At 40.5% G+C, this 13,186-nt stretch overlaps 1 protein-coding gene across 2 annotated transcripts in view; it reads left to right on the top strand.

The window, feature by feature from the left end:
- Window positions 1-65: 65 nt before the first annotated feature.
- The window catches only part of mlxip (MLX interacting protein), a 28,285-nt gene continuing 15,164 nt past the window's right edge, over window positions 66-13,186 (top strand). The window contains exons 1-8 of one of the 2 annotated variants that reach the window (XM_085425623.1): window positions 66-622; window positions 4,674-4,780; window positions 7,757-7,839; window positions 8,041-8,130; window positions 8,256-8,297; window positions 12,433-12,607; window positions 12,718-12,807; window positions 12,985-13,079. In XM_085425623.1, coding sequence (XP_085281749.1) covers window positions 300-622; window positions 4,674-4,780; window positions 7,757-7,839; window positions 8,041-8,130; window positions 8,256-8,297; window positions 12,433-12,607; window positions 12,718-12,807; window positions 12,985-13,079 — 1,005 coding nt within the window. In that variant the 5' untranslated portion in view covers window positions 66-299. Of the gene's footprint in view, window positions 623-4,673; window positions 4,781-7,756; window positions 7,840-8,040; window positions 8,131-8,255; window positions 8,298-12,363; window positions 12,608-12,717; window positions 12,808-12,984; window positions 13,080-13,186 lie in introns of both variants that reach the window. The other variant, XM_085425622.1, reaches the window with a different exon arrangement.

The raw sequence follows: 13,186 nt of genomic DNA, 5'->3' as shown, positions 1-13,186 counted from the left end.
CCAATCAGAGGCGCTTTTCGACAGGAACTTCCTGCTCTGGGCAGAGGGTCCAGTGAGCAGCTTCTCGTCAGCTGGTGGTTGAGACTCGTAGCTACGTCAACTCAAGACAACAAGTTAAGTTGGGAGTTTAATGACCGACAGCGAGCTTAGCGATGAGTGAACCGAGGGCCTCGACTCCGCGGCGTGAAGCTGGTGAAGTTTAACGGTCGGCGTGTTCTCCGGAGAGACTCATGAAAGGGAGAGTTTTATTGTTCTAGCTTGCTGGCTAACTTTAGCCATTTGTCTGGTGAGTTATCGACATGGCTATGAGCGAGGTGTCCCTGCGGCACAAATATCGTTGCCCTTCCGCGAGCATAAAGCAGGAGCAGGATGACGACTCGGACACGGAGGAGACTCACCTAGGGCTGAGGAAGGCAGAAGGACTGGAGTCTCAGATCATCCATAGCGGACACTTCATGGTGTCCTCGCCCCACACCGAGCATCCGCCGAAGAAAGGCTACGACTTCGACACTGTCAACAAACAAACGTGTCAGACCTATCATTTTGGAAAAGCGAGCTCGTCGCACTTCTCCATAGACGCCTCACTGACGAAGCTCTTTGAGTGCATGACTCTGGCGTATAGGTAAGTTATGGCGAACTATGTAAACACATGGGGACTATTCATTTTCACTTTAGCTCCTCCTCACCCACTCCTCCACGCTGAGCTTTCCTCTATGTGCAGAGTCAGGCATGGGGCGACTGCATGCGGTCACGAGTCTTCCTTTAACTTCCTGCTCGATGATCATGATTTTGTAGGGAGTGTGGTCCTGGAGATAGTTGTAGAAGCCTTACTTAGATCAAGGAACTAGACACGGAGAAAAAACAAGCCCTGCATCTAATTATGTAGGGATTTAGGTTGAATTGTGTAAATTGCTAAAAAATATCCTCTGCAACTCATATTATACTACATGACATCACCGGGTTGTGAATTTGCAGTATTTTTTATTTTGTAGAAATGTAGGCCACCTTTCCAGTAAGACTACTTTCTTTTGATTGGGTGCTTCTTAAAAAAGTTAGTTAGCACTAACTACTGCAACTCGCATTCACTCAACCACACACACATACAGTGACTTAACTAAAACACACACATCCACTCTACCACTTGAGACAGTTCTACTCTGTTCTGCTCTAGTTCTACTCTGGCCAAGCCGCATTGTCCAAAAGACTCACACAGTGTGCAGTACAGTAAATAATACTCAGTACAGTAAATACATGCAAAAATGATGCAACGGAAAAGAATTGGTCAAGAGGGACAGGCTGTAAAATTTGACAGGAAGAATGGAAAGACGGGAAACTGTGAACCAACCCCTTTGGATCGTAATAAACATTTCCCCTTAAGGCACTTTGGAATTTTTTGTTTGTTTGTTTTTTAATTTAATGGTCTGTCTTTTTACAATTCAGCACTCAGATATCAGAATGGTACACCTGCATCCCTTAAGTCCACAAAGCGTCAGGGATTTTTATCATTGATTGTTTGACTCTCCCATCTTGTTGTTATCTCACACTGAACAGACAGAACCGTTACTGTGGTGTGTGTGTGTGTGTGTGTGTGTGTGTGTGAGTGTGAGTGTGAGAGAGAGAGAGAGAGAGAGAGAGAGAGAGAGAGAGAGAGAGCCATATTGACCATTGCTGAGTCAAGCCACATTGTCCTATCTGTGTGACCACACATTAATGTTTAGCATTATAGTCGTTAGAGAATATTTCAGGGCTCTGGTAATTAAATTGTTCCTACTTAAATTAAGTTGTACCTCATCCCTTCTTACTAACCCCATTGAGTTTTGCAGTTTTCTCATCCAGGAACCCTAGAACCAATAAATCTGGATGCAGGAATCAACTAGATATGTTGTTATGCTGACCCTTGTGCACAGTGGATGTTTATAAAAGTTTAATTTGTTTTGTGGCAGGCTTATCTACAGTCATGTGAAAGAGGAAGTTTTCACAGGACTCTGTGCAATCCTGTTAAAACCTAAAAGCACCCTTACTGCTGCCACAATGAAGGAAAGTAGCAGCCAGGTTTTATAGATCATCAGTAAATGTGAGCACCTTTATGAAAGCAGAAGTTTTGCCAGTTTGCTGGTATGGACATCCCAGAAAATTCACCTCAGATTAACCAGTGCTCGTAAAACCAGCAAAAACCACAAAGAGCTATGTCTCAGACTCTAAAGGTCTCAGTTGAAATGTCAAATGTTAAAGTTAATGACAGAAATAGAAAAAGACTGAACAAGTATAGCTTGTTTGGACGGCCTGTTTGGAAAAAGTCTCTTCTCTCATTGATAACAGGATGGGAAAACACAGCAGCAAATCAACAACAGAATGTCTGAAAAAGGAAAGGATCAAGGTTTTGCAAATGGCCCAGTCAATGTTCAGACCTCAACCCGATTAAAATGCTGTGGCAGGACTTAGAAAAAACTTGTGCATAAACAAATACCTGCAAAGTTTATATAACTGATGCAACATTGTAATGAAGAGTGGGTGAAAACTTCTCCACAATGGTATGAGTGACTGATAAAATCCTGCAGCAAACAATTACTTGGAGTTAATGCTACAAAAAGGTTGATCTACAAGCCGTTGAATCATAGGGCGTAATTAGTCTGTGGGCAGAGTCCTGTAAAAGCGTTCCTTTTCACATGACTGTACTTGTTATTGTTTCTTCGCTGATTAGACATGAAGTTAGCATGGCAATTTTTCCTGTGCGCTAGTGGGATGAATCAAACATACTGATCATGTCAGCACTCTGAGTTGAACTGTAAACAAAGCTGCACATGCTTCTGTGGTTGTAGTAGAGGTATGGACTGTGTTTTAAAGACATTTCTACTTGGTATGAAGTCAATGCAGAAGGCTCTTAAAACTAGCATTCTCCTTCATAGCCAGCAGACTGGTGGTTTTATAAAATGAGTTTATATGACTTGGTGACATATCAGATTAAAAGAACAGGACACCCCCACCATGACCCTGGCTCAGGCCTGTACATCAAAATTTGCCTTAGTTTAAAATCTGATTTCTGTGCCATCATCATATGTGTAGCACATAAGTGCTTCAGAATTAAAAATATTTATTTCTCATCAATAGTTGATTCATTTTAAAGCCAAAAATATGTCAATTATTCGTGTAAACTGTGCATCTCAAGTTTCCAGTTCAATTACAGATCCAGACAATGTTGAGCAGTTATGCCTGAGCAGGGATTTATAAAATTAATTGACAATCACTATAACTCAATTGCCAGTTGTTCCATGCAGCTCTTATTACAAGATAATGCCTCCATGCAATACTTAAATCAGATAAATAAAGCACCTTGTTATTCTGAAAAGGTAGAATTTGCAAACTTACAATCAATAAATAGGATTATTGATTGTATGTTTGCATAAAAGCAGTGCTTTTGTGCAGATTTAAAGAAGAAGGTTTAAAGATGGTCCCTATAATGGTACATTATAGTAATAGTGGCCGTACTCATAGTTTTCTGTTTACAGCTATGTTTGAGGTGCCAGTTGCTCAGAGGATTTCCTTTGCCCTGATTATTTAAAGATACAGTTACTGTTCTGTTGTTTTTGTTGTAAGTGATGAGGGTTTATTTCAGCAAAAGGGCATTTACCATTGAAACGGTTGTATATGCTCCAAAAGACTCACACAGTGTGCAGTACAGTAAATAAACAAACAAATGATGGAAAGGAAAAGAATTGGTCAAGAGAGACAGACTGTAAAATTTGACAGGAAGAATGGAAAGACGGGAAACTGTGAGCCAACCCCTTTGGATTGTAGTAAACATTTCCTCGTTAAGGCGCTTTGGAAATTTTTTTGTTGTTGTTTTTTAATTTAATGGTCAGTCTTTTTACAATTTAGCACTCGGATATCAGAATGGTACACCTGCACCCCTTAAGTCCACGAAGCGTCAGTGATTTTTATCATTGATTGTTTGACTCTCCCATCTTGTTTTTATGTGACACTGAACAGACAGAATCGTTACTGTGATGTAATCATTAAGCGCACATGCTGTACACATACCTGCACATACAGATGAGTTCCTCCAGTGCTCACTTGTCTCAACATTACCGACGTGTGTGTGTGTCTGTGTATTAGTGATGTTACTGTTTGCGTAAGCAGCAGGAGCAGCTGCCATCATCTTGTTGTATAACTTGTAACTCAAGCATGACTTTAAACAGGCTTCCTTTTTCTTGTCTGCCTTTGCTTTCCCGCTCTTGTGGTTAGACATAAGTCACGGGTTGAGCAGGCGAACAACACATGTGGTTTATTTTCACACCTTTTTTAATGTGATTATACATTTTTATTTATTTACATTTTGTCCTGCGGCCCACCTCTGTTCAAATATAATTAGCCAAATTTAGGCCGCACAGTTGGTGAAACTCTTTCGTCAGACACATAACTCCTGTCAGAGGATGGTGCTCCCTTACTTTTTTACTAATTGATGGGTGTTGGATCAGTATAGCCTCTAAGTATCACTATTAGGCTTTAAAAAAACCTGTGATCATTTCACCTGAAAAAGATACGTGATTAACGTGTGCATGATCAATTAATCAAAGAAAAAAACTGTTTGTGATTGCTAATGCATTCTTACAGTATTTTAAAGGTTTTGGTTTGGTCTTACAGTTATTTCACTGATGTTTTTCTTTCCTTTTCAGTGGTAAGTTGGTGTCTCCAAAGTGGAAGAACTTCAAAGGGCTAAAACTGCTTTGGAGAGACAAGATTCGCCTGAACAACGCCATATGGCGAGCCTGGTACATCCAATGTAAGAGTTCCACAGTGCTTTTCATTTCATACACAAAATGTGAAAGTGACTGTTTTTGGTTAATATTTAATTAAACATTGCCTTCAGTGTAACACAATTTGAATCAATTATAGAATCCAGTTATTTTTAGAAGTGATTACTGTTTTGCGGTTTCTTTTGATGTGCTGCTCTTAGTTTCTCTAACTGCATAGCTCTTTTCTTCCCAAATGAATTTTGCACCAGGTATGTTTAGTTTCACTCCTATTTAATTGGTTTTCAGCTAATTAAAGTGGAAATAAATGTATGTTTAAAAGAAAAAGAATTCAACACAAAATGATTGACTAAGAAGCCTAATACAGTACTGTGGAAGTCTAGAGGCACTCCTCATTTCTTTAAGTTTTGCTTCTGGACCTTTGTGTAATTTTTTTAAAGTGGTCTTAAGCAGTAGTTCTCCAGGCTTAAAAGTCTTTCAAAGTTTTTCTGTGGACAGCAGCTGCTTTTTTTTCAGTCCGTTAATTCTAGCTCACCCTTTTCAAAGAGATAATTTTATTAAGCGACTTAATGCTGCTATATATGACACTAAAGCATAAAAAAGGCATATAACTCCAGGGATTAAGCAGTGTTGTGTCTACTCATAGCACTGAACTTATCAACTTATTTTTTTCTGTCAGGTTTTTCCCCCAACCCCCCCCCCCCCCCCCCCCCCCATTATAAAATTTTAGCAATTATTGTTCCAATGTGTAATTTCTAATGAGACACTAGTTTTAATCACTACAAAAACTGCATAAAGATCTAAAACAATATGCATAAGAAGGGGAGGAACATGAAAGGCTTTGAAAAACTAACTACACCCATAATTTAGTGCCTCGTAGAACCACCTTTAGCAGCTCTATGTTGAAGTACTTGTTTTACATGTGAATTTATCTGCCTCTCACATTATTGTGAAGAAATTTGGCCCGCTCTTTTTTTTTTTTTTTTTTCTTTTTTTTCACAATGTTGTTTCAGGTCAGTTTTGCGGGCGTTCATTTGTGCACAGTTCTCTTAAGGTCCTGGCACATCATTTCAGTCAGGTTGATGTCTGGACTTTGACTGGGCCATTGGAAAACCTCAATTCCAAGTTTGAGCTGAGCTTTAGCTATTGAACAGATGGCTTCACATTTGTATCAAGAATGCACTCTGACAGTTAGTGTGAGGTGTCTGTGTTTGGTTTATTTTGCAAACTTTGCAAGCTGTGCTGACATGTTCCTTTAGAGAGAAGAGGAGTTCTCCTGGCAACCGTTCCAAACAAGCTGTGCTTGTTCAGTGCTTTTGAAGTGATCTAAATGTAACATTTAACATGCTAACTGAAGCCTGCAGAGTCTGAGATGTAGGCTTGAGGGTTTTTTTTTGTGTGTTTTAAAAAAAAAATATATATATATTTATTTATTTATTTTTATTGTTTGACTTTTTTCTGGGACATCTCCCCTTTGGATTGTGGGATTATGTTAATATACACCTGAATGCTCCAGGTGAGCTTTGCAGATGATCAGTTAATTAATCAAGTGCATTTGATTTCCAGTGCCTTCCTTTCTTAAAGCTATCTAAGCAGTAAGGGTATAGTTATTCACAGGACTGCATAGAGCCTGTGAAAACTTTGTTTTTCATGTGACTTTAGATCCTGGGGGGAAATCAGGTCAGAGCACAGGAAGTGTGGAATCAGCAGTATGTGTTTGATGGGCTTCATAAAAATCTCTTGCTATACCAGATAAATTAGAAGCCATTTACAAACAACAAAGAAATACAGGATAGGATGAGATATGCACTTAATAATGATACTAAAGGGAATGGAAAGGATGTCATGCCGGTCTTACTTCCACCATAATAGATCTTAGAGACAGTTTCTGATCTTCTGTCTCCAGTATCCTTTCATACACAGGCTGATCCAGCAATGTGAGAGCAGAGTGAAGGGGTTTGGAGAAACCTGTAATCAACCTCTCTTATTATCACTGTTGAAATCTTTTACACATTTTGTGGGACATGTACTGACCTGAATACTGCTTTTAAAAACGCTTTGTTGGAATGGACTATTAGTATCATGGTTAGGACATGTCAGCATGCTTTTCTCACTGAAATTATAGTTCAAGCTTCTATTTGTGTTTATAAATAGCTACTTGTGGTCCTTCTGATATAATACTTTATCACATGTGAAGATGTTTCTTGAAAGTCATTACTACAGCAGAGGCTTAGCCACTTTTCCAGACATGCAGTAAACCTAATTCTAGAAAAAAATGAAAAGTAAACAGAGAAGCACACGGACTACACTTATAATCCATGTTTTGCAAGCTGAACCACTATGTTTTGGCTAATATATTTCAAAGTTATACCAGCCTGGCGATAGCTGACTTAAAACTGAAAACTGCATGTCTTAAATACACTTTGATGTGAATCTAAGGTCACCACAGGTGACGCCTGATTTGTGGAAGTGACTAATAGTAACTTTCATTTACATCACTAAGTAAACTAAATCTGGGTCAAGTGTTTCTGAGCTGGGTGAGTTATAACTAAACAAATAAAGCTATTTATTTTAACAATGAAGCTTTCATTTGCAGTTGTAGTCAAAATGTTACATCCACTCATCGTGGGTATAAATGTTGAAGCAATTTTGGGCCTTTGGTCAATTCGTTGAACTCTTCTTTTTCTACGGTGGAAAAAGAAAAGGGTAAATATATAGACGCAGTCGTTTAGAAATGAGCGTATTCTAGTTTGTTTTGTTTTCTGTTTTTAAATCACCAGAGATGTATGCAGTACAATCATTCCACCCTGGAAAAATAGCAGTTTGAAGAAGTCATTAGGGGACCAAAATAACCTTGACATTCGTGTGCATGATGAATGTATGGGAACCCTAACTGTACATACCTGTTATGTTGCTTGTTTTTTTTCATATTCTGCAAATATCTTTTTCTAAGATGGAAAAATCCAACTCTCTATTTTAAACTTGAGTTATTTTTCAAACCCCAGATGTGGAGAAAAGATCGAATCCTGTTTGTCACTTTGTGACACCACTTGATGGAAGTATGGACCTGGACATCCCTCGTCCTGAGGTAAAGATGAAGAAGTTGTGATCATTGTGAGATGCACAGAGACTTGTTTTTTCTTTTCACTGAAATCATCCAGTTGTCCAGACACTCAAACCACTTTCTTGAAATTGATGTTTGTTTTCCTTTCCTGCTTCCTTTCTTTGTACCATATGCTTCTCATAGGCTTCGTTTTAGTTCCTATCTCTTGCCTTCTCTCTTTTCCAGGCCATCGCTGCAGAGGGGAAATGCTGGAAAAGAAGAATTGAAATTGTCATAAGAGAATACCACAAATGGAGAACATACTTTAAGAAAAGGGTGCAGTATAGTTTTACTGAAACATTGTTTCTGTTACAAAGATGCTGAGAAATTTTAGTAGACATGTTGTTTGGCCATAAAGCATAAATATTTATTTAATGTTGAACTTGTGAACTCTTTTATAGCTACAGAAACACAAGGATGACGACCTCTCGAGCTTACTTAAGGTATGCAGCATTGCAACATGCTTAGGTCACTAACAAGACGTTAATATTAACATAATCATTAGTGTCAACATCTAACATCTGTTCAGCCAGATATTGATACTGATGAAATGAAACCACACTAACCCAGTCAACTTGAAATTATTTGTACTTAGAAGATCATCTGTGACTATGCATACAAGGCACTTATGATTGTGTGCATCTAATTTAGCTTGTAAAACTATGTACTCACTCACTCACTCACTCATTCAGGGTCCCATTATACCCGGCATGTGGAATATTGTCACCTCTCCCATCATTTCCGCCAGTCGTGCACTTCTCGATGTGCACGACAAAATGTGTGTCGCGACACCTGCACACATACCCCCAGTCATCACAGCCATCCCTCAGTTTGATATCCGCTCTTCAACGAGCCAAGCTGCGTGGCGGTACCTTGTTCCTCTCCTTCAGGGAACAGAAGTTATAGATATAACCGTTCATTCCCTTTCATTCGATTCAGTTGATTCACTAGGTACAGCACACAGGTATGGAACATTTCTACACGCCCCACAGAGCAGCCACCGAACTAGAATCAGACCGCCAGCGCTTTAGCGTGTGGTAGACCCAGCAGAAAGGACATCATGAGCCACCAAAGGGGCTGTGACATCCAAATGATAGAACTGAACAAAAGTAATGCCCAACTAGCTGCAGCACAAATATCATGGCCCTTTCAAAAAGAGCCCATGATGTTTCCATTCCCATGGTGGAATGAACTCTCACACCCTGGGGCAAAGCAAGACTCTTGGTGCTGTACACCAGTGAGATGGCTTCTATAATCCAGTGGGAAAGCCACTGTTTAGGCAGAGCAGGACCTCTGGCTGGATTAGCAAAGCAGACAAACAACTGGTCACATAAACTCACATTCTGAGTAAAACCAGAATCAAACGTTATGCCAAGGTTCCTAACAGAGAATTTTGCCAAATAACCAAGAGGTCCAGGTGTCTCATTTATCCCAGACATGCATTATTCTTGTGCAAAGATAATTATTTTAGTTTTGTCTTAATTTAACTGAAGAAAACCATCCACCTGCCAGCCACTGCTTAATAGTGTCAGGGCACTTTAACAAACTGTGGAGTTTAGACATGAGCGCTGATGTCGAGGTGTGAGTGTCAAACCTATGGTTCAGGAGAATACTGGAGCAGCTACCTGTGCTGTAATGCTGACTATAAATGGATGTGGTTGTGTGATGTCATCACACAACCATGTGAAAGGACCAACATGCCGGGTATGGTGGCATCCTCACCCATTCAGCACTGTGCAAAAGTTTGAGGTGTTAAATTTAAAGTGGAGCTTTAAAGAAAATGAACCTGTTTATTAGTTTTACTCAAACTTCAGCCCAAAATAAAATCTGTATTTGGTGTTAGTGATCATTCACTTTAAAACAGCAACTGTTTTTCTGGGGGTTTATGTCAGCTTCTGTTCCTTCATGCAATCCCAGACGCAGTTCATGATAAAATTTGAGCTCTTTGTGGAGCCTAAAACATTTTATTTTTGTTTTGATGTGAGTGAATATGGATATAAAACCCCACTCATCTGTCCTCAGTACTTCCTCCGTGAAGACGTACAGTGTCCAGTCAAAAGTCATACAAACTGATATTTTATTTGACTACCTGTAGCTTTAATGACGGCACACATTTGCCATGGTGACATTTTAATAAGCCGTTTTCTCTTTTCAGTAAATAATCTCAGGGCATTTATTTCTATCAACAGTTGCATGAATTTTTCACCAACAAAGGTTTTGTGTTGATGCGATTCGAGTGGCAGCTTATAGTGCTGTGAATGTCTGCTCATATGTGTAAGTGGACTCGTATTTGTATAGCACATTCCTAATGACGCAGAGTGCTCAACTCACACACACATTCATACAGCAATAAGCTTTATTACCCTGAGCTTAAAGGTGGTATGACTTACAGCCGTATCACTCTCTGGTTCAGTGAGCATGGCATTTCAGTATATTCAGGTAGTCAGCTGACCTAAAACATTGCTTAAATAGGCCTGAACAACCGGAGCAACCCCAGATCACAACACCACCTCCACTAGGGATCATGGATGCATTACTTCAGCCATTTCTCTTCTTACCCTGCTTCATCTAGTATTGGTATGAGTCCGATGTTTGTGCTCCATAGCGAAATGAAGTCTTTTTTTTTTTCCCAGTTAGTCTCACTAATTAGTGGTTTTCTCGAAGCTGCACAGCTGTTTAATTTCAGTCCCTTTAGTTCTCTTCTCATCATGTGTGGAAATGCTGTTACTTTTACTGTTATCAACATATCAATGACTTCTAATGTTTATTTATTTACTTTTTTAAGATTTAATTTCTCCAAATGTTTTTCCAGACATGATTGTTCAGGATTTCTTTTGATTTAATAGTATATTAGACAGTATTTAACTCAGTTTTACCCTTTTCAGTTTTTTTCTTTGCTTGATCTAGGACAATAATTTGGCTGAAATGGAGTAACACAATTTCCATGAGTATGGGATAGATTTTTCAACGTGGCTGTTTAAGAAATGAGAAGCTAATCGCTGCATCATTTATAGTCAAATAACATGTTGCAAGCTGAAACATAGTAATCACTGCAGTAATTATCCAATTATTGGAAGACTCTTGGCTTTTTGCGTAGTTACATCCAGGTGGTGACTTATTTTGGGGGCTGGCCATTGCATGCCTGTTGCTGAGAAAAGAAGGAATGGGATGGGAATGTGTTTTCCGTTTCAAAGATGAAGCCAAAATAATGCAGGCTATATCAGCGAGGGAACAATGTTCACAGAGGACAGAGGAGTGCCCACTCTGAGTCGAGGACGAGTTTCTGCCCCAAGTGGAGGAGTTTAAGTACCTTGGGGTCTTGTTCACGAGTGACAGGAGAAGGGAGTGAGAGCTCGACAGACGGTCTGTTGTGGTGAAGAGAGAGCTGAGAGTAAAAGCGAAGCTCTCAATTTACTGGTCGATCTATGTCCCTACCCTCACCTGTGGTCACGAGCTGTGGGTAGTGACCGAAAGAACGAGATCACGGATACAAGCGGCGGAAATGGGCTTCCTCCAAAGGGTGGCTGGCCTCTCCCTTAGAGATAGGGTGAGAAGTTCGACCATTTGGGAGGGGCTCAGAGTAGAGCCGCTGCTCCTCCACATCGAAAGGAGCCAGTTGAGGTGGTTCGGGCATCTGACAAGGATGCCTCCTGGGCGAGGTCTTCCAGGCATGTCCCACCGGGAGGAGGCCCTGGGGCAGGACACACTGGATAGATTATATATCTCGGCTGGCCTGGGAACGCCTTGGTGTTCCCCCGGACAAGCTGGAGGAGGTGGGTGGGGAGAGGGAGGTCTGGGCTTTTCTGTTTGGGCTGCTACCCCCGCAACCCGGCCCCGGATAAGCAGAAGAAAATGGACGGATGGATGTTTTGAGCTGCTTTTTATGTGTTGAAAAAGTATTCAGTATGGAGAGATCATTCGGACAAGTTCAAATGATTTACGAGATACAGAATTTGAATAAAAGCTATTTAGTGATTAGGCTGTGGAACAGCGGAGCAGTGACCCAGCAGTGACAGGAGTTTGGACAGGATCCTCTAAGATCTAGAGACTGATGGTGGTGAAGAGGGAAATGGAAGCTTTGATGGGGCTCTGAGACACCGGGGGGGAGGTGGAAGTGCATGAATGCGAGTCTGACATTACAATGACAGAAGAGCACTGAGATCTGAAGCATGCAGGAAGCAAGCTGATTGGGTCATAGAAGAAAATGATTGGACTAGAGTAATGATGTCAGTCTTGAGTTTGACAGCATGGAAAAGTAAATGTAAACAATAAATAAATAAATTAGCAGCCTGCTTGAATGTAGATCGAGGTTAATCTTTTAGGCTTCACTTAAAAGACTGAATTGTAGCTTGTATCGTTTAAAAAAACCAAACATCTAAAATGCATAAAATGAAATTTCCCATCAAACTTTTGCACAGTTCATGTAAATGAGGAGTTCACAATACTACGTGATGCTGCATGCTTGTGTGTTGCTAACTGGTGTGGTTACTGCATTTTGAACGCTCAAAGGGGCCGGAGGAGCAGTTATCCCTGTTTGGGGAAGTCTCTCCAGACATGCTCCGTGTCTCCTTTTATCAGGATGAAGAGGCCGCTGCACGCTGTGTGACTCGTCGTATGATTACTGAAGTGCCTGCCCCCATGGAGATGGACAACCTTTTCGATATGGACGTTTTGATGTCTGAGTTTACAGACACATTGTTCTCTACGCTGGCCTCACACCAGCCCATACCCTTCCCTAATCCGAGGGAGATTGGTAAGAAAATCAAGAAAAGATATGCTTGTGGAACTGGATCTCTTATATTTGCATAAACACAGCCATGCCGTGGCCCTTACTCCCCATAACTCTGCCTCTCCTGTCCAAAGCTCATGCAGGGAATGCTGACATGATCCAACCAGGACTCATCCCGTTACAGCCTAACTTGGACTTCATGGACTCATTTGATCCACTGCAAGGTAACAGTAAAGCACTACCCACAGCTGCATTAGGACTTGACACAGACTAATAGTGCACACTGTACAGAAATCAAGCACACATATTCTAGTAACTCTGCTACAGCAGTTGACCTAGCCTAACGCAAAAAGTAGTGTGGTTTTACTAACCTCTAGCTAACATAGAGACTCTTGTTCCAGACTTATTTCACAGCCTCCGTCAGCCCGCCTTCCCCTCTGTTTCCCCCACTGCATCATCTGTCACCCCTCTACCCAGCAGCAGCTCTCAGTCACAGGTAAACACAGATCCAAGGCTCAGTCCCTAACACACACCACCATAAAAACAGTCTGTTCAAGGAGAGTTTTTTTTTTTATTGTCTTAGATTTAAAATTTCTTTGTATT

Source organism: Rhamphochromis longiceps, linkage group LG12 (genome assembly GCF_057381845.1).
Source record: "Rhamphochromis longiceps isolate RC_006_pf linkage group LG12, R_longiceps_female_GT1.1, whole genome shotgun sequence".
Classification (NCBI taxonomy): Eukaryota; Metazoa; Chordata; class Actinopteri; order Cichliformes; family Cichlidae; genus Rhamphochromis; species Rhamphochromis longiceps.
Note: the sequence above shows the minus strand (reverse complement) of the source record. Positions and strands in the feature narration are given on the sequence as shown.